This window comes from Macaca mulatta, chromosome 16 (assembly GCF_049350105.2).
Source record: "Macaca mulatta isolate MMU2019108-1 chromosome 16, T2T-MMU8v2.0, whole genome shotgun sequence".
NCBI lineage: Eukaryota > Metazoa > Chordata > Mammalia > Primates > Cercopithecidae > Macaca > Macaca mulatta.
Genome location: NC_133421.1, coordinates 18,668,330 through 18,689,921, shown reverse-complemented (window position 1 = coordinate 18,689,921; position 21,592 = coordinate 18,668,330). Strand labels below are relative to the sequence as shown.

At 52.9% G+C, this 21,592-nt stretch overlaps 1 protein-coding gene across 10 annotated transcripts in view; it reads right to left on the bottom strand.

Annotated features, from left to right (window-relative positions):
* Positions 1-21,592, bottom strand: part of MPRIP (myosin phosphatase Rho interacting protein) — a 143,721-nt gene that overhangs the window by 51,608 nt on the left and 70,521 nt on the right. For all 10 annotated transcript variants that reach the window (XM_028836061.2, XM_077970470.1, XM_015118730.3 and 7 more), the window contains 2 exons: positions 7,580-7,731; positions 2,692-2,776 (listed from right to left, as the gene is read on the bottom strand). In XM_028836061.2, coding sequence (XP_028691894.2) covers positions 2,692-2,776; positions 7,580-7,731 — 237 coding nt within the window. The remainder of the gene's footprint in view (positions 1-2,691; positions 2,777-7,579; positions 7,732-21,592) is intronic.

Genomic DNA, 21,592 nt, shown 5'->3' with positions numbered 1-21,592 from the left:
AGCAAGCACCGCGCCCTGGGCTGCTTACCCATGGGAAACCAGCAGCTGTACTGGATGCAGAACCACCCTAACTGCCCACCATGGCAGTAGCGCTTCCCCAAAACAAAGTTGCTCTACAGTCTTGCTTGCCAAGCAGGGCCTCTCTCTGCAGGGGTTTCAGAAGGCTCCCCACTTCCCTAGCAGGAACACGGAGCACGGCAACCAACACGAAGGAAGAATTCTAACTTGGAGTGGTGGTGGTGGCAGTAGACACCCCAGTAAAAAACAGGATTCTTAAAGAAGGAGACACACATGTGGGCCCGGTGGTGCTGGCTGGGCTCACACTGAACTCAGAAGAAAGCCGGAGAAAAGCAGAACCTTGTGGGCTGGGAGATGGAGCAGCGGGCCTCCTTCAGCTCCACCAGAGGAGTGGAGACCCGGGGCCTGCAGACCTGGCTGGAAACATAGCTCTGGGCTTCCCATCCATCTCCATCCTTCCTGCCCTTCACACTTACATGGGTCATCACTTCCTTCTGCTCCAGGCTTTCTCCTTTATTGCCTGGAGCCCATGCCTCTCAGGCTGCAGGCTTTGGAAACACTGGTCGGGGCCAAGCCCTTCTCCTCTCCCAGCCCTAGACTCTGTTGAGACTCCCGCCCTCAGCTGAAAGGCTGTCTGCTGCTCCCGCAGTGTGATCCTTGGCCCCAACTTCTGGAAGCAGAACCTTCCAGAAGGTCCCACCTGAGTTCCTCAAGGGCAGAAGCTGATTCTTATTGGGCACAACGGACAGCCACCACTTCAAGCCCTCCACTGGTTCAATGTGAAACTCTCCTGGACCTACACTGGGCCATGGAGAAAGAAGTATAGAGTCTCGGGCTTTCGCCTCTCCAGGTGCTCTGCAGGTGTGAGGTTTACCCCCAGCCCCACCCTAGGCCATGAGAATGCCTTTAGCATCAGGCTGCATGCAGAGGGGAGGCCTGCCCAAAGACCCCATCTCAACCATGGTCCTGCTGCTCCGCTGCAGGGTCCCCACGTCACCCCACAAGACTGACTTGACAAAGAGATGGCCCCTGATTAAAGTTCAAAGCTTCTGGAAACAAGCAGCCTCAAATGGGATGCTCTAGGGACCAAGGGGTACAAAGGAGAGACCCCACAAGGTTGTCTCAGGAGGGGCTGAGTGCAGGCTAGGAACCCTGTGCTCCAGACTCTAAGAGACCCTCAGGGAACCTACCTGAGGGTAATCTACCCACCCTGGGATCATGTGGCTCCTTCTACCAACAAAAAAGTTGACGCTTGGTCATGGGTAGCTGTTTTGGGGAGCTGGGTGTCATGGGGGAGGGAGAGCAAGCAAGTTCCCTGGCCTGGGCTGACAGTGGCCTCTGCACTTGGAGTTACCTTATTGAAGGCAGGAACTCTGCTTCTGTACTGTTTCCAAGGCATTACCATGGAAACGTAGCGTAACCCTAAACGCTGTTATTCTGCCTGTGATTTTTTTGTTTCTCTCAAACCGGGTAGCTTTGGGGGATTTACGTATCAACTGCTGTTCCCCAGCAGGAAGCTCCATTTTCAGTCCCAGGAACCACTCTGTATTTTTTGCCAGCTTCTTGCTAGCGACATCTCCTTTCCAGTGGATGTTGGCTTGGGTGTCCCCCACCCTCAACCCCAGAATGGAGGGTGGATGACCACAGGCTGAGAGTGGCCCAGGCTGACTCCATCAGCAGGAGGGCCAATACAGCAGCCCAGGGCAGGTACATCCAAGGGCAGCCCAAGGGGCTGAGAGGAGAAAGGGACCCAGGCTAGTGCATGCCCCCTGACCTCTGCAGCCTGTGGGCTGGTTCTCTTAACTTCTGTGGGCCTCTGGCCTTGTAATGCCCAAGGGACTCCCATCCCCACCCTGCTCTCTCTCAGGGTGACTAGGAGGCTCAGGACAAGGCAAAGCACTTGGGAACAGTAGCATATGGTACAGAGGCAAAGGAATTACATTTACTGAGAACCCATAATAGGTCCAAAACTTCCTTTCATGCTCACAACAATCTTGGCGATTAGGCAGCAACAGGCCCGCTTTGCAAGTTGATTAACTGAGGCTCAAAAAGGTTATCTCATTTCCCCATGGACCCAGGAACGTGGGGAGTGTGGTAAGGCAATGTAGGACCCTTCTATGCCCTGAGCCTTGCACACTGGCCAGGGAGAAAAGGAGGATCATGGCCTGTGGGGAAGGACGGAAGGACTGGGCCTTGAGGGACCACCCCAGCCAGCCACGCCCTGCTCAGGTCACATGGGAACTGGAGCAAGGGCCCCTGTGAGCTCCTCAGGGGCCATGCCACTCCAGGACTCTCCTCCCCATCCGGCTGCCTGCAGAGCCATCTGTGGGTGCAGAGTCCTTTTGCCTGTGGCTGCAGGCTGCCTGTGCTGCCCCTCCCCAGCTGCCAGCAGGATAGCGAGGGGAAGTGTCACAGCTGTGTACTGCAGGCTGACTGGAAACTTCCCTTGGGCAGCCCCAGAGCCACTAGCAGGCCATCCTGTCCCTGTTGTGGTTCCCCTGTGGCTCAGTGAGGATCTTGCAGACCGCAGCCCACAGCAAGGATGTGCAGAGGTGGTGACCGCCTCAGCCCTGGCCTGACTGCGTCCTCACCCTCTAACCTCCAGAGAGCCCTCACTTCTTCCCAAGCCCTGGCTCCACTGAGGGGATGTCACCTGGCAAACCCACTGCCTACCTGTGGTGTGGGGGGCTCCACTTTCCGTTTCTTCTTCTGGTTCTGCTTGTTGGTCCGGGGATAGACCATGAGCATCTCCAGCCACCTGGGAAGGGAAAAGGAGACATGTACCAGGTAAGATCCTGGCACTCGGGGACTAGGAGCCCCGGCCCTTGCTAGGGTAGTCCAGGTCTCTGGGCACCAAGGAGAGCAGGGCATCGTCCCCAGTGACAGACTGCTATGCTAGGGCTAGAAGCGCCCACAGAGCAAGTCTGGACGATGACCCTGCCACAACCACAGCAGGCTCAGGACACGACACAGACTCCATGCTGGCAGAGAGGCCAGGCCTAGCCATGGCCTCAGAGCACAGGACATGTAACTTCCATTACTGACCCTGTCTCCAGGGCCTGGACTTGCCCTAACACTGCTTTCCCAGAGGGGGCTTGGCGAGAACACAGATGAGCTGTGACTGGGAGCCATTTAGGGCAACAGAGGCAGGTGCTGGCCCTGAGGCGAGAATCTAGGAGCTATGCTGGCCAAGTTCCCACAACGGGTCCTCTTGAGGGACTAGAGTCGGGGGAGAGCTGAACTCCCACAGTCCCTGCAGAGGGAGGGTGCTGGGCACCCTGGCTTTGAGGAAGGCTGGGCAGAGCTGCCCAGGGACCCCGTCAGGGCTTGTATGTGGGAAGTTCACTCTGGATAGACATCAGGGGTACAGCAAGAGCAGGCACTGCCAGCAGGAGGACTCTGGATCTGGCTCTGCCTCCATCCCACCACAATCTTGGGTAGCTCCTGGCCCCTTAGGAGCTTTAATCTTCTCATGTCTGAAATCAGAAGCTAGATCGGATCATGGCACGACGACTACTTCCACCATATAGAATTTTACAACAGACAAAGGAACTAACAGCAGTCGCCTTGCCAGAGCTGCCTGCGAGTCCTGTAGGGGCTGGAGGACGGGGGTGGGAGGAGCGGAGGGCAGTGTAGGTCCTGCTTCTGAAGCCCCAGCTCCAGCCCTGGGCCTGGTTGTGCAAGGACAGCCCTAGTGTCCTCTCCAGAGTGGAAGGAGCCTCAGAAGACACTGCTCCAGGTCTTCCAGCACCAGGGTCCATGCTGGTCCTGCTGGCAGCCTGGGCCCAGGATTGGGGATGGGGGCGGTCTGTACTGCTGCACCCTGCTAGAGATCACACGGGCGCAGCACCCAGCAGCACACTGAGCCTGGGGCAGGAGAAGGGCTCGAGTCTTCTGTGCCCAGAGGTGTTTCTTTAATTTGAGGTGGAGGGGAAAGGAGGGGAAGGAAAAAAGGGATAGAGGAGGGAAGAGAGGAAGAGGATGGGGAGGAAGAGGATGGGGAGGAAGAGGATGGGGAGGAGGAGGGAGGGGAGGAGGGAGGAAGCAGGAAAGGAAGAGAGGGAAGGAGAAAATGAAGAAAGGAGGGAAGGACAGACGAACAGACAAAAGGAGGGTCAGTCAGAGTCACTGGCTTCTGAGACAGTCTCAGTATGGGTGTGCGGTTGACATCTGGTGGCAGCAGAGGCCAGGCTTAACGCAAGGAACCACAGCAACAGAGCTGAAGGGCCACCCTCAGCCCAGCTCAGCCCACAGCCAGTGATGCTCGATTTGCTAAGAGAATGAATAAACAACTGCATTGCCAGAGACCCAAGCCACAGGTCCTGTGGGTCATTCCTCCACGGCCCCAAAACAAGAAAGGAGGCTGTGACTATCTGCAAAGCCAGCAGACAGGCAGGCCTTCTGAGGGTCCTGAGCCCCTCTCCTCCCTGGTCACACTTCTCATTAAGGCTGGCTGGGAGCAGAGGTCCCAGGAGAGGGCCTCGCTCATACAACCTGGGGTGTTCACAGGCATATGGGGTTAAACATGTTTGCCCTTCTAGTCTGCCATGGCAGCGGCCACTTCTCCTGACCACTCTGAGGGACCGTGCCTGCAGAAGGTTGCACTTAAAACTTCCCTGAGGTGTGGAGCATGCTGGAGCTGCAGAACCCTGCCAGGTACCCCAAGCCCCTGCAGACTGGCCCAGGTTCCATCAGTCAGCAATGACTAATGGCCTTGCAGGATGGAACCTGGAGGGGAGGGGAGAAGGCTGCACCGCAGGTGCTCTGCTGACTATGTGGAGCTGCTGAGCTCTCCTGGGCTGGCTCCAACAAGCCCGGGACTCGGGAGGAGCCAGGACAGCAGGTGTCCCATGTGGCCTCAGTCCCATTACACACCTTAATCTCTGTTCAGACTGGAGTCTGTGGCTGGAGTCACAGAGATGCAGGGTCCAGGAACAGATGATGGACTGTGTCCTCTGCACTTGGATTTCTCAAGGAAGTCCAACAGGAAGCATCTAACATCACCCAGATGTGTTATAAATGTTAACAAAACAAACCCCAAGAAGAGAGGAGCGGGGTGAGTGTGAATATGGGACTGGTAGGTGCTGGGGCTCTCCAGATGGGGACGGCAGAGCCCAGATGAGTGGGTAAGGTTAAAAGGCAGGGCAGGGAGAAGGGAAGCCCAGACTTCACCCAGCTGAGCTTCCTTGCCAACTCCTACCCAAATCCCACCTCGTCTAAAAGAGCTGTGTAAAGTGTGGTCCAGCATCCTGGAAGTGGGAATTGGAAAGAGCTGCCAACTTCCTCTACCCAGGCCCAGGAGAGACCTGGCAGCCCACGCAGCTGTCAGGGCTATGCAGAGAAGACCTGGGAAGAAGGCTGGGTAGGACTGTCCCCAATCCACCCTGCTCCCAGCTGCCTGGCAGAAGTGTCTGCACCTCCTTAGGGACCAGCTTTGATGTGATCAGAGAGCTCAGACGCAGAGTGGCGCTCCAGAGCCTAGGGATGGGGTTACTGGGAAGAGGAGTTATAATGGGCAACAGAGGGAGCAGAGGAAGGGGGCTGTCAGCGAGGGCAGGACACAGAGCAACGGGAGAAGGAGGCAAAAGTACTTGTCCCCAGGGTGCACAGGCCACGCCTGACTCCCTCACATAGCTCAGCATCCCAGCTTATGGGAAGGTGAGGAAGTGGCTGCCCACTTTCATGAGAGGGGTTGCAGAGGCCCAGGATAGGCTGCCACGTGAGAACCTGCCTGTTGGACACAAACTAACATGGCTCACAACCAGGGCGAGGGGAAGCGGAAGAGCCTCAGGTAGCTTATCCTGGCTTTGGATATGCCACTGAGACACCACATGTGGGGCCCCAATGGCGTATGCACCTGGTACCTTGGTCCATTAATGATCTTGTCTATCCAAGCTGCATGGGTATGGCAAGCCTGAACATGCAACAGAAGAGAGCAGAAATAGGAGAGGGGCTTGGGATGGAGTGAGGACCTCTGGCAGGACTTAGGCTGCCTGCTGGAGGCAGTCCAAATGCAAAACATCACCCTCTCCTAATACCACATGGTACAACACGTACCTCTCTGGGCTGGTCCTAGAACCAACCCTGCTCCAGACACTCCCAGCCTGCTCTGGAGACCCAGAACTCCCATCCATCCCACCTGTTTCCCACACCCTCCCTGGGACCCAGCTCCTCTGGAAAGGGTGAGGGTTTCCTAGGGAAGCCACCTGGGCAGAGGGAGCCTCGGCTGTGTCCCGCCCGGCCAATAGCAGCAACAGGTGTTAGCCAGGAAGTGCAGAAGGTGCCCTTGGCCAGGCTCCCGTCTCCAGGCCCTGGGTCTCCTCGACTGTGCCATAAAGGTTCTTCAGAAGCCCTTGACATTCTTGATCATATGGTTCTGGATTAAGATCGGGGGAGACACAAGTTCTCCTCCAGCTCAGCTCCAGGTGCTCAGAAATGCAAACCTGTCTCTCTCCAGAGGAGGACTCTAGGGGAGAGCACACATCTGCAGAGAGTTCCCCCCGGGGCCCAGCACTGGCTCCCGGATGCCTTGCCACGTGACCCTGGACTTATGGCCGTGCTCACTCACCAGGCTTGGCCAGGCTGCAGCTGAGAGGCTAAAGCAAGGCTGGTGCTCCAAGTCATCTGTGTGTTCAAACCCAAGGGCTTCATATTCCTGATTCCCTCTACTCTGTACTGCTACAGTCAGCCTGGCCCAGCAAGCCTCAGGTTTACTTTCTCCCAGAGTTTCTTAGACTCATGTGCCTCCTTCTCAGCCTTAAGCAAGACAGGGATTCTTGGAGATCCAGTTTGTGAGTTCCTGTCAGGCCCAATGAGCCTGTCACCTGCACGGACCACATACAGCTTTTCACCACGGCCCAGGCCATGCGGGTAGCAAAGAATCCCCTGCTAGATTGGGAGCTCTGGGAAGGCAGATGCTGCCCTGGGCTCAGGAGCACTGTGCTCAGGCCCCTGGACTGTGGGATCTCTCAACCTGAGCCAGTCCGCCACTTTTGGGGGACCTGGGTGAGCGAAAGACTTATCCATTCTCTCCACTCACAGAAACCAATCCGTGCAGTGACAGCAGAGTGGCACGGGTGTGAGGTGCTGGGGATGTGACTGAGACACCTCCCACCCCCACCATCACTGAGGAAGAAACACGTGGACACAGCAGTAACCTGGTGCTTTCATAGGTGGTGGAGCCCACACCCTCTCTGGAAGGAGGAGCAGCCACCCCAGACTCGGGGAAGGCGTGCCCAGGTCATGCGCTTCAGGGACTGATCCCCTTCCGGGTGGAGGGGCAGGTGAGTTGGGGGTGTGGTGAGTGCAAAGGTGGGGAGGCCCAAGGAGGGTAAGGTGGCCAGAGCAAAGAGGGGTCCCCAGAGGCTGCAGGTGGAATGGCAGATGTCCTGATTTCTGCTTTGCTCAGCACATGGCAGTGCGGAGAACAGAGACAGAGCCCAAGAATAGAGACACGTGGGGAAGTAGACAACGTCGACATCACCACAGGGGCAGGCGGCCCATTTGGTGTTGGCCCCGCAGCAGGTGGTGGCGCCTTGTTCCACAGCACCAGCATACTCACCCACTGACGATCTCCTTGGTCTCTGCCCGGATGAAATGCTCCTTCTCAGGCGTCAGAATACACAGGGAGAACTTCTGGCCCGTGCGGCCCTCCCCATCCACCACGTCTGTGCACTGGTTCATGTTGATGGTGCCCTGAGGCAGAGTCGTGGGCTGCAAGAAGGCGGCAGAGAGTCACCCAGAGGCCAGCCAACGGGGCCATAGACGTCCCACAGCTCTAGGCCATTCCTGACCCTTACAGCCTGTGGGGCCTCCAGGCGTGCTCTCCCTCGCCCCAGCCCCACATCCTCTTCCTTTGCGCCCATCCCAGGGAGGACGGGGACAGGCCTGGCCTTCTCCAGCGGACACCGAGCTAAATACCCCTCCTACTTGGAAAGCAACATCCCACTTGCACTGGAGGGGATGTGCAGGGGAGGACAGGATGGGGACAGCCGGGGTGACAGGGGCAGCCGAGATCCTGGTCTCGGAAGGGCTGCTGATCCCACAGAGAAGCAAGAAAAAGCTCCAGAGGAGGCAGTTTCAAAATAGCAGGGTTATTTTTAGAGGCAACGAGGGGGCCAGAGAGAAGCCACATCCTTGAGAGCAGGCTGTGGGGTGGATGCACTGTGTGTTCTTTAGAGGCGGCCAAGGAGCACACCCAGCAGCCTGGCCCACGGCACCTTCCCAGGGCCAGTGCAGAGCCCAGCAAAGGCTGCCACGCCAGTTCTGGCATGGCAAACGGTAACTGTTTTTCTTACAGCAAAAGCTGTTAGACACTGAAATTAGGGACAGAAAACCAAAAGCAGGAAAGGAAGCCTTTAAGAAGTCCCTACTGAGGCGAAGGGCTAGGCAAGAGGACCTTTATGGAGATAACTTGTTTAGCCCTGTGCCCTCTGGCCTTTTTCTTACTCTCCCAAGGTAAGGATGCTTTGGGAGAGCAGATAGGTCGCCATGGCTACCACTACACCAGGGGTGCCCCTGTCCTTAACATGCTCCACACTGACTCCACCCCACTAATGGGCAGCTGCTGGCCTTTCCACCGAGCACCCCCAACAGCCCACCATTTCCTTGTTCTCATTCTTGAAGAAGCAGGAGATGCTTCTGATCCATCTGAGGGGTGGCCTGCAGTTGGGCTGCCTTCCACCCAGAGGTCGAGAAGGTTCCTCCCACTATCCAGCCTCAAGCTCCTCGCTGACAGTCAATGGGGGCTTGGTCTGAAGAGCAGGATGCTGGGTCTGGTGCCCACGCTGAGTTCAGACCAACCACTCTCCACACCCCCGACCTTCTTTCTTTCAGATACGAGTTAGATGCAACCTCCTGGTCCCTCCAGCTCAAGCTCCTGTGATCTTCCTGTTACTTCCTCTGACCTACTTGCCACCTCTTTCTACACCCCTTGATGCCTGCCTGCAGGAGTCAGACCCTAGGACTGCTGGCTTTGCAAAGCCCTTGCCTACATGGCTGCTGGCTCTTTTCTCCATGGTTAAATGCCCAGGTCCAAGAAGCCTTTCCTTGTGGGGTCTCTGGACTCAGCCATCCCCTGTGGGTCCAGCTCAGAATGGAGGTGGCACAGCAGGTGGAATGGAGGCTGGGCTCACAGGGAAGCCTCTTTCAGTGGTTTTACCCTTTCAGCACACACCGTTGGTATCCTGCCTCAGCAATGACCCTGGGGGGACACAAGGAGGAGCCACATTCAAGCCCAGCTCAGTGCTCTCCAACAGTGGAGTGGGTGTTAAGTCTTGAGGAGGAGAGGGTAGAGGAGGCAGCCTCAGACCCCATCTTTAAGTTAGTCCAGGAGGGCTGGATCCAAGCCCCTGCCACCTTCTGGTTGGGGAGGCCCACACTGAGTGCTATGGCCACAGCCACAGGACAGGTGGGCCTTCCTGCCCAAGGCAGGGATCCTGGCTTTCCCAATCCCCTCTCTCCAGCTCCAGCCCCTTTACTCTATTTGACAGAAGTTCTCATCCTGGGCATCCTGGCATGGTGGAGGTGCCTGTCTGAACCCTCTGGACAAATGAAGGGTTGCTCTGACTTCCCTCTTGAGCCCAACACCCCCATGTAAAAGCACACCCCACCCCCACCTCCTTAGACAAGGCATCTTGTCTCTCTGAGGTGGACTCTCTTGTTTGCTAACTGAGGAAACTCCATGGACCACAGTGAGGACTGGATGACATGAAATGGTAAAGTGGCCAGTGCACTCGTTACCAGAGTGAGCCAGAAGCCATCGTAGAGGAACAACCGTGGAGGCAGAGGGGCTTTCCTAAGGCGGCCCTTCCTCTCTGGTCTTTGACTCCCACCCTGGTCCTTGGGACCGTGGTCTCAAAATGCTGACAGTGCAGGCCCTGAATGAGCTGCCAGTCTACTATGAGGGTGCATGCGTGTGCACACACACACATAGAGATATACGTTAGATGGAACATAATGAAATTCCAAAGTTTTCTTCTCAAGGGATCATCCACTGGCCTCCTGGAGGCACAGGTCCCACTCTGAGGCCACGGTTCCAGGGTTCAGTGTCACCAAATTGCTCACTGTCCCTGAAGCCCACTCCTCCCTCTTACACAGTAACTGTTTGGGCACTTGGCCCCCAGCCCAACGAAACCCCTGCTCTGTCGCTGAACGTGGTTGTGTCTCAGCTTCACCAACTCAGTATGAAGCAATGCCTACCACCTCTCCACCTCTCTGGGCCTCAGTTTCCTCATGTGCAAAGTGAGGGTTCTACCTCCTTCCAAAAAGGATTTCAGAAGCATTAATAAAAGGCAAAAACATACCAAGCTGGGCCAGAACTGAAGGAAATTAGCATATATTAACTACCTGTGTGTCAGAATCTCACAGTTACACTCTCTTTTATGCCCTTTAAATATTACTTACTGTGAGGCGGGCATCACTGAACCCTATCACGCACAGAAAAAGGAGAGCAAATGGGGGTAAATAACAGTTATCAAAGAGGGGAAAATTTTAACTCCGGAGTCCAATCTATTTCCCCGGAGGAGGGAAAAAAAACTTCCTGCTCTTAATCAGATGATCTCATTTTTATTTAATCCTGATATTAATTTTTCGTTTTTTTTTTTTTTTGGAGAACGTCTTGCTCTGTTGCCCTGGTTGGAGTGCAGTGGTGTGATCTCGGCTCACTGCAACCTCCACCCCCTGGGGTGATTCTCCTGGGGGTGGTTCTCCTGCCTCAGCCTCCCGAGTAGCTGGGACTACAGGTGGCTGCCACCAAGCCCAGCTAATTTTTGTATTTTTAGTATTGTATTTTATAGTAATTTTTGTATTTTTAGTAGAGATGGGGTTTCACCAAGTTGGCCAGGCTGGTCTCGAACTCCTGACATCAACTGATCCGCCTGCTTCAGCCTCCCACAGTGCTGGCATTACAGGCGTGAAGCCACCACCCCTGGCCTAGCTTTTCTTTTTAACAACAGCTTTATTGAGATATAATTTACATACAATTTACCTGACGTGTACAGTTCAATGGCTTTTAGCATCATGTTCACAGAGCTGTACAGCAGTTAAGTGCAGAACATTTCCATCTCCCCTTGAAAAGCCTTGGAGCATTCGTAGTCACTTCCCTTTGACACCTGCCCCCACCTCAACAACTGCTAACCTGCTTCCTGCCTCTGTGGATGTATCTCTTCTGGATACCTTGCATACATGGAAAAATCTGGTTTCCATTTAGCATATTTTCAAGGATTTAGCGTATTTTCAAGGTTCCTCTGCATTGCAGCATGTGTCAGTCTTTCAATCCTTTTTACAGCTGAAAAACGTTCCATTGTGTGGCTATATTGCATTTTGTTTATCCATTCATCTGTTGATGGACGTTTGGACTGTTTCCATTTTTTGGCTACTGTGTATAGTGCTGCTATGCACATTCCTGTACAGTGTTCGTGTGCTCTCATTTCTCTCGGGTGTGTACCCAGGAGCAGAAGTGCTGGGTCAGACTATTTCCCAAAGTGGCTGTACCATTTCACATTCCCACCACCACTGTGTGAAGGTCTGGGACTAACTTTTCAAATTGTATTTATGTACTGCTTCTAACCAGCACTCTTGGAAGACAGGTCCAGGTCCGAGGACCTGCTATGAAAATAGCTCCCTTCGATTGTGGAGAGAAAGGAACGCTTATGCATTGCTGTGGGAGTAAAAATTAGTTCAGCCACTATGGAAGATTGTGTGGCAATTCCTCAAAGACCTAAAAACAGAAATACCATTTGACCCAGCAATCTCATTACTGGGTATATACCCAAAGGAATATAAGTCATTCTATTATAAAGACACATTCCTATGTATGCTCATTGTAGCACTATTCACAATAGCAAAGACATGGAATCAACTTAAATGCCCATCAATGATACAGACCAGGGAAAGAAAATGTGATATATACATACACACCATGGAATACTACGTAGCCATAAAAAAGAAGATAATATCCTTTGCAGGGACATGGATGGAGCTGGAGGCCTCTATCTTTAGCAAACGAACACAGGAACAGAAAACATAGCACATGCTGTCACTTATAAGTGGGAGCTAAATGATGAGAACACATAGACACATGGAGGGAAACAACACACACTGGGGACTTTCAGAGGGTTGAGGGTGGGAAGAGGGAGAAGATCAGGAAAAGTAACTAATGGGTATTAGGCTTAATATCTGGGTGACAAAATAATCTGTACAACAAACTTCCATGACACAAGTTTACCTATGTAACAAACCTGCACTTGTACCCCTGAACTTAAAAAAAAAAAAGGAAAAAGAAAACAGCTCCCTCCAAGTCTCAGTAGCGCAGCGTTTCCCCTCTCCCTGCTGCCGATGGGGGAAGCAGCAACAACAGCACCAGCACAGGCGCAGGGCGCAATGCTGCTCACGTTTGCGCCCATGCCCTTGAATACCAGGCACTGCTGCAAACTCTTCCCCTGCGTCCTCACTGAACATTCCGAACACACTATGAGGCAGGCAATACTGTCACCCCGCATTCAACAGACAAGGAAGCACATTGCTAAGAAGCTAAGTGCAGTCATGCACTGCACAACGGTGTTAGTCAACAGGGCCCTCTATGTTTTGCTAGGTTTGGATACATAAATACTTGCCACTGTGTTATAACTGCCTGCGATATTACAGTACATGCGTACAGGTTTATGGCTTCGAAGCAATAGACTCTACCACAAAGCCTAGTTGTGCAGTAAGCTATACTGTCTAACTTTGTGTTAGCGCACTCTAGAATATTTACACAAGGACCAAACTGCCTAAGGATGCATTTCTCAGGATGTGTGCCTGTCATTAAACAATGCAGGGCTGTAATTTAGATCTAAGGCCACAATGCTACGAAGTAGCCATGCTGGGATTCAAACCCAGGCACTCTGGTTCCAGAGCTGGTCCCCTTGCTGCTCTACACTCAGCAGCATTTCCAGGGCTTACAAGACTGGAGCAGACTCAACCAATGGCTCCTGGGAGCCCCTCAGCCAGCACCTCTCCCCTCCCCTGCCTCTGCCTAGGGGGCAGGACACAACCATCTATGTCTGGGTAGGCCTGAACCTTGTGCTGTGAGAGTAAGGGCAAATATCTAGGCTGTAACCCAAATCCAGCCAGAAGGAATGCCTCAGCTCTAACGCTGTCAGCAAAGCAGCTCTGATGAGCTCCCTGCCCTAATTCTATAACTCCAGAGGTCAGGAATCCAGGTTTCCTAGGAGGCCGAGCTTCACCTAGTTTTGCTTGATTTATTTTCCGAAAAAGAGATGGCCCTCTGTAGGTCATTGACTCTGCTATGTCACCAAGTTATGGGTTCAGCCCCCACATAGCCCTCCAGCTATCAGGAGCCTCTGGTCCTCTTCTAGGCTCCATCCTACCCCAGCTAAGAGGGCAGAGGTGCTACAGGTTGCAGATTGTTTAGGCAGGAGGACACAGGACAAAGGCTTCTCTCCAAAGAGATGAGCACACCGTGCTCCTCCTGCCTGTCCTCTGTCCACAGGCCCACAGGAGACTGGAAGCTCTGTGCACTGCAGCCAGGGTGTCTGTCAGAGGCCAGAGTAACCTTCCTGGGTTAGGATAATACTGCTACAGCAGCCTCTCCAACCAGGGACCCTCCACCACATCCCTGGCCCAAACAGGTGCACTTTTGGGAAAACCGGTCTTTGCTTCTTGTTGACCCCATGAGTGTGGGAAGGCAAGCTTCCAAGTCAGAGGGAAACAAGAGGAAAATAAGTAGAAATATGGTGAGGGGCCATTTGGCGTTACCGTCAGGAGGCCCTTCCTTCCAGGCAGCTGCTGTTACAGAACCAGTTACACGTGAGACCTGGGTGGGAGTCTTCCCTTTATCCCTTAATCCCTCATTCAGACTGGAAAACAGAGACTCAAGACACAAAGGCTCTCCACCAGGGCAAAGAATTACTCCCAAAATCTCAAGGTCAGAAAGGGGATTTCAAGGTGAAACCTGACTCCCCCCACACCTGAGGTCCTGAGACAGCATGTTTCACAAACTCATCCAACCAAGGCCCACAAGGAATACCGCATTCATACCATGATGAGCACACACACAAGTGCACACACGCACATGACATGGACAACGGTGAGTCAGTATTTCTACCACGTGCACGTATTTATTATTTTTTCATATGCACTGTGACCCATTTAAGGAGTATGAAAAGCTTTGCCTGCAAACTTTGGTGCTGAGTGGTCAACTCGCTCATCTACACTCTGGCAGGGACAGGTGGCTTAGCACATTCCAGGGAGGACACGGGGAATTGCCTTGCAGCAGAAGTCGGAAGTGCATCCACCATTTCCCGGGTGCTCACTGTGGCCGGGCCCTGAGTAGCTACAGGTACTGATGACAGCTTCAGGAGGCAGGGATATCACTGTTCTGACTTTCAGATGTACAAGCTGGGGCTCCAAGTGGTTACAGGACGTGGCGCTCCATGGTGCCACCCAGAACAAGTCTGGTCCTTGCACCTCTCTCCTTGGCATCTTTCCTCCCTGGACTTTGCAACTGTTTGCACAAGGTCATGCCTAAGTTTATCGGAGAAACTGTAGGCAGGGCCACCCAGCCTGGACCACGTGGAGACTTGCCCAGCCCGGCCCCTGCCTTCAGCCTGGCCCTTCACTGAGCTATGGCCTGATAAGGCAGCGCGCAGGCAGGAACACCAACCCCCTCTTCCCTTGGGCTGGTGGGCTGTGCTGCATACTTGGTCTGGCTGCTCGAGCCAGGTCTAAGGAGAAGTCCCTGGTTTCTTTGGAATCAGGAGGTTGGCTCCATAGTTTTCTCAGGAAGGAACACAGCCCTTGGGGAGCACCAGCTGAGTCCCTAGGTGCCCCCAGAACCCACATCCTGGGAGGCACAACACAGGAGCAGTGCTCATGGGGGCTGCGTGGCTGGTCCAGGTCAAAGGTGGTCTCTCAGCTCTTCTTGCTGCAGCCAAACTGCTTCTAGGAGCCTGATCTAACAAATCACAAGCCCCTCTCTTTTGAGAAGGTACTGGTGCCCACCCCAAAGGCCATCAGGTGTAGAAAGGGCACTTAACTCTTGACCCAAAGTCCCTCCGGGGCTGCAGACCTCTCCAGTGCGCAGCACTCTCCACAGAGAGATATCCCCAAAGCCCAAGTCCTCTGAGGAAACTGGACAGAGCCGCAGAAAGGGGGTCATGATCCCACGCAGACTCGGAGTAAGCAAAGCCTCTGCCTGGCCTCTGTGCCACACTCGGAGAAGCGTTAGGCCAACCACGCCTAGGGACTGACAAAAGGTCGCAGCAGGTACCTGCTGGGCAGAACTCCCTTCCCCCTTCCCAGTCATCACTGCCAGTCCTGGTGTATTCCACAGTCCTCATGGTTCAAAGGGCAGTTCCACAATCATCCTCCACATTGTAGCCTCCTGGGGCTGCATGGAACAGCCCCTAGGCTGGGCTGAGCCCTCATCCCAACATCCCAATGTCCTCAGGTGTCAGGTCTGATTCCCGGTCATATCATCTCCTTGGGAAGGCAGCCATGATTCTGCACCCTTCCCCACCCTTCAGGTGTCTCACATGAAACCTGCATGCTACAACCTGGCGAACCCCAGAGAGGGTCCTGCAGCCTCAGAGGGACTCTGGGCCAAGAGTTGGATGCCCATTCTACACCTGTGGCCTTTGGGGTGGTCACCAGCACCTCCTCAAAAGACAAGCTTGTGATTTGTTAGATCAGGCCCCTAGAAGCAGTTTGGCTACAGCAAGAAGGGCAGGGAGACAACTCCATGACCTGGGCCAGCCACACAGCCCCCGTGAGACTCCGAGGACCCTAGGCAGCTTTGGCCAGCCAGGGCTACCTAGGTTGGACCTACGGCACAGGCAAGGGAGACCAGCTCATGGGGCTTCCATCAGTCCAGGACAGGAGGGAGAGCTGGAGCCACAAACCACTGCTCTCCCAGCTGTTTCCCTCCGTAGAAGTTCTGAGATCTAAGGTAGACTCTGAGCTCTCTGTTTTCAGAGTTCTCTAGCCAAGAAGAGCCTGCCCTCGGAGTCAAGTCCTAGCTCCACACTCACTAGGCTCTGTAATTCTGGGCAAGTCACAAACTGTGAGCCTCAGTTTCCCTAACGTAAAATGGTGGTAAATATAGGTCTCATTTTGATTGTAAAATGGTGTAGCTATTGTGGAAAACTTCAGTAGTTCCTCAAAAATTTACAAAGCGTTTCCATATGACCCAACAAGTTGATTACTGGATATACACTCAAAAGAACAGAAGACAGGTACTCGAATGTGTACACAAATCATATTGTAGCAGCATAATTCGCGATAGCCAAAAGGTGGAAACAGCCCAAATGTCCATCAGTGGACGAATGGACAGACAACATGCAATATTCATATAATGGAATATTACTTTATTCAGCCATAAAAAGAATGAAATCCTGACACATGCTCCAACATGAGCAAACCCTGGAAACATCACACTAAGTGAATGAATCCAGTCACAAAAGTACACATACTGTGTGATTCCATCTTGGTGAAATGTTCAGAAAAGGCCAACCCATAGAGAAAAAGCAGAGGAGTGGTTGCCAGGGACTAGGGGAGGGGAATGAGGAGTGGCCTAATGTTTTCGCCTAGAGATTTCCCTTTGGGGTGATAATCTACCCCCTTCTGTCACAAGACTACAAACGATACTGCACAGCTGAAGCGGGACTCGGACTCGGGCTCAGGCTCAGGCTGGCATACCCGTGCTGTCCCCCGTTGCTTCTCAGTGCACATCATCACTCTCCTACCAGGCAAGGGTGGTGGTCAGAAGACGATGTATTCAACAACTTTCCCTGAATGCTTGGGAAGGAGGGAAAACAGTGTCAGGCATGTTCCGTCTCCTACCCTGGGGCAAGAGAGGCAGGGCTCAGTGGACTGAGGAGCTCTGGGCATCATGGGCCACCATCTCCTGCAAGGGGAGGGGGCACGTCCTCTACTCAAAGACCACGGCCTGGCCGGGCGCGGTGGCTCAAGCCTGTAATCCCAGCACTTTGGGAGGCCGAGATGGGCAGATCACGAGGTCAGGAGATCGAGACCATCCTGGAGAACACGGTGAAACCCCGTCTCTACTAAAAAAATACAAAAAACTAGCCGGGTGAGGTGGCGGGCGCCTGTAGTCCCAGCTACTCGGGAGGCTGAGGCAGGAGAATGGCGTGAACCCGGGAGGCCAAGCTTGCAGTGAGCTGAGATCCGGCCACTGCACTCCAGCCTGGGCAACAGAGCGAGACTCCGTCTCAAAAAAAAAAAAAAAAAAAAAGACCACGGCCAGCTACTTGTGCTAAGATGGATGATGAGGGCTCTTGAAAACAATGGACCAAGCCGAGGGGTCAATCCAAAGGCAGTTGAGTACCTCACAGATTCTCCCTGTGCCTCTCTGGCTCTTGCCTTGGAGCCCTGGGGAGCACCAGATGCCGGTTTCCCAGGCCACAATCCAGGGGAGAGCAGGGTCTGCCCCTCTGCTGAGCCCCAGGCCGACAGCACCTGGCCCCTGACGCTACCTGCAAAACATTTCTGACCCCTCTCCCCAGCTGCAGATGCACGCAGGGCAGGCCCTTTCCCACTGCCCACCAATACAGACTGGGGACTGGCAGGAGGGAGGCCTCAGACCTGTGATTCTGGGAGTTCCATGGGAGGCTTGGCCAGATGCGGCCAGCTGGGAACATCTAGTACACAGTGAAGAGGCCCACGGGTTCTACCCTCCTAGGCATAGCAGCACTCGGAGCCTCAGAATAGTTCAATAGGAACAGCCCCAGAACCATTCTTCATGAACCCAGATCTGGCCAGGCCATCCCCAGACTCGACTGCTCCAATAGCTCCCAGCCCAAGCTCTGCTCCCTGCACCAATTGCCCCACTTTGCCTACTGGACCTGCTTGCTGACCTGGGAGACCCACGGTTACCCACTGCACAGGACAGCCTCCTTTATCACTGCCCTGCCGGAGAGGCCTGCCTGACACATCTCCCCTCCTGGATCATTGTTCTGTGCTCCCTGAAGGGAGCCCCTGTGCAGAGGCCATGGCCCATTCACAGGTCTGCCCAACTGCTCTGTACACTAAGCTGTAAGGTGCTTGATAAAACTCCTTGTATTTATTTACTCTATACACCTAGGTCAGCACCTTCCAATATGTGCTTCAGTAAACATTTCTGAACAATGAAACAAGCCAACCCTGCTAGATTTATATTATAGATTTACTTATACATGTAATAGATATGTTTTATTTATAAAACAGAAACCACTGCTGGGCACGGTGGCTCACACCTGTAATCCCAGCACTTTGGGAGGCTGAGGTGGGCGGATCATGAGGTCAGGAGATCGAGACTATCCTGGTTAACACCGTGAAACCCCGTCTCTACTAAAAAAATACAAAAAAAAATTAGCCTGGCTTGGTGGCGGGTGCCTGTAGTCCCAGCTACTCGGGAGGCTGAGGCAGGAGAATGGCGTGAACTCAGGAGGTGGAGCTTGCAGTGAGCCGAGATTGCGCCACTGCACTCCAGCCTGGGCGACAGAGTGAGACTCTATCTCACTAAACTAACCTAAACTAAACTAACCTAAACTAAACTAAACTACACTACACTACTCAACTAAACTAAACTAAAAATAAAATAAAATAGAAACCATCAACTTTACCAAAATCCCATATTCATTAAGGGTTAACAGGATGATATGTGTGCAAAGACCAGACAGTGACAGGCTCTGCAGGGCATGAGGTGGTCTGGAAAGAGATGCAGGCCCCTGAGGAATGGCCTTCCCATGAACAACACCTAGGCCACCAAGGCCATGGTGTTGGTCTGAAGCCACCACTCCAGCCTTGGGCCAAGGACTCTGCTGCAATCAGCAGATGGTAAAGTTGTGGAGATGATGCTGCATGACTCCATTTACACGAAACGTCCACGACAGGCCAATCGATAAAGATGGGAAGCAAGAGGGGAGGAGTGGAGGAGGCAGCTAAGGGATGCAGGGTTTCTTTGGGGGTTGATGAAAAATGCTCTGAAATCAGATTGTGTTGGTGGTTGTATAACCATGTGAATATCCTAAAAGACAATGACTTGTACACTTCAAACAAAACAAAACAGAACACTGCACAGATAACAGGGAGAAACCATGGGCTCAGCACCAAGCAGGCCAGGCCTTTCAATAGGCCTTCAAGGCTCCATGAGGAGAGAGAGCTCGCCTCCCTACCAACACAGGCCTGGAAGGTTCTCTACACCCCTTCTCTCCCCTAATGTCTGGACATGGAAACTGAGGCCCAGGTTTCCTAACTCCTAGCCCACCACAACATGCCGCCTCCACCACAGAGGAAGCAGGAACCATGCAGCCAGGGCCAAAATCCCGAGGCCCTACCTTTCTTTCCCTCTACTGGGATGTGACAGTGGGTGTCACCACAGAGGCAGAGCTACTGCTCCCATCCCAAGTAGGCCCTCTTTTAAGATTCAGCTCTGGCCCTAGAGACAGTGTGGGCTTTCTGAGGCATTCATGGATTAGCAGGAGGGGCCTCCAAGATGCGCAGCATCTCCTAATGCCAGCAGCAACAGTGCAGTGTGGGCCTCGCCCCAGCCTTGATGCTGCAGTGCATGGGCTGGGCCTTCTGCTAGAAGGGACTTTGTGGGATGCTGAGGAAATGACCTGTTCAGGGCTTTCCCAGGGGCGTAGTTAGAACCACTAAACTACTTTTTTTTTTAAGGCAGAAAATAAGAAAACAAGGACCCTTTTCACTTGCTGCCAAGACCAGGAAGTTCCTCCTCACACCTGCTGTGCCAGGCTGGCCTGCTGGCTCCGGCCGCTGCCTGGGCAGCAAGATACCAGGGCCCCCGCCAAGTGGTCAAGGGCCCTCTGCCAAAGGAGCTTCCCTTGGGAGCCCTCACCCAGCGAAGGCCCACCTTCCTCCTAAAACTGGTGTGGGGGTAGATGGGAAGAGGGTGGGAGAGGCTTGGGAACTGGGGAAGAACAGCTTTTCAACTCCCTCACTCACCACAACGGTCAGCTAGCAGGATCCACCAACCAAGGGTGACGCTACACCATATGCAACAATGAACCTGAAATGGAGCAGATACCTCAATGCAAGAACAAAAGCTATAAAAGGCATAGAAGACCAAGGAAAAAAAGCCCAGTAACACTGCATTTAGCAACCATTTCTTGGATATGACGCCAAAAGCATAAGCAATAAAAGAAAAAAAAAAAAAAGATAAACTAGACTTCATCAAAATTAAAAACCTTTGTACATCTAAGGACACTACCAAAAGAGTGAAAAGGCAACCTAGGGAAGGAAAGGGAATACTTGCAAATCATGTATCTGATAAAGTATTAGTATCTAGAATAAAGAGCTCCTAAAACTCAACAACAAAAGACAATTAAAAATAGACAAAGGATGTGAATATACAGTTCTCCAAAGAAGATATACAAATGGCCAAGACACACATAAAAAGGTGCCTGACATCGTTAGTCTTTAGAAAATGAAAGTCACCTAGCACTTCAGAAGGCCAAAGCAGGAGGATTGCTTGGGGTCAGAAGTTCGAGCCCAACCTGGCCAAGATAGTGAGACCTCATCTCTAAAAATAAAAATTAAAAAATAGCCAGGTGTGGTGGTATACTCCTGCAGTCCCAGCTACTCAGGAGCAGGGAGGATCCCTTGAGCCCAGGAGTTCAAGGCTGCAGTGAGCTGTGATGGCACCACTGCACTCCAGCCTGGGCAAAAGAGTGAGACCCTGTCTCTTAAGAAAAAAAGAAAACAAAAGAAAATGCAAACCAAATCAGCCACAATAAGATGCTAGTTCACACTCACTAGGGTAGAGATAAGTTAAAAAACAGAAAACTGTCAGAGTTGGTGAGGTCATGGAGTAACTGGAACTGTGGCACAGCCACTCTGGAAAGCAGTATGGAGCTTCTTCAAAAAATTAAACTGGACTTTATAGATCTGCTGTTTCATCCAGCAATTCCACTTGTAGGTATATACCCAGAGGAACTGAACACAGGGAATCGAACAGATATTTGTACACTCACGTTTCATAGTAGCATTATTCACAATAGCCAAGAGGTGGAAGCAACTCCAGTGTCCACTAATAGATAGATGAATAAACAAAATGTAGTATGTACATAAACTGCCATTTAAATCAGTCATAAAAAGGAATGAAATTCTGGTATGTGCTATACTACGGATGAATCTCAAAAACATGCTAAGTGCAACAAGCCAGTCACAAAAGGACAGATACTGTATGATTCCACTTATGTGAGGCACCCAAAGTAGTCAAATTCGTACAGAGTAGAATGGTGGTTGCCAGGATGAGAATAGGTACTGGCAAATTTCTTTTAAAAAATTCTGTACCTGACCTATACCCCAGCTACCTTTCTCTGGCACTTCTGTCCCTGTCTTCATAGAAAACAAACTCTTTAGGGCTATACCGCTAGTGATGGACTCAGATGGGAAGAGCAGGCAGGGATACCAATCAGTGGAAGAGACTGCAGGACAGGGCCAGGAGCCGTCTGCAAGGGCAGCCCCAAGTTGCCACCCCCCAGGGCATGAAACAGTTCCAGCCCCAACCCTGGGGAGTCCCCAAGTGGACAGCTCCCAAAGCTCATGGGAG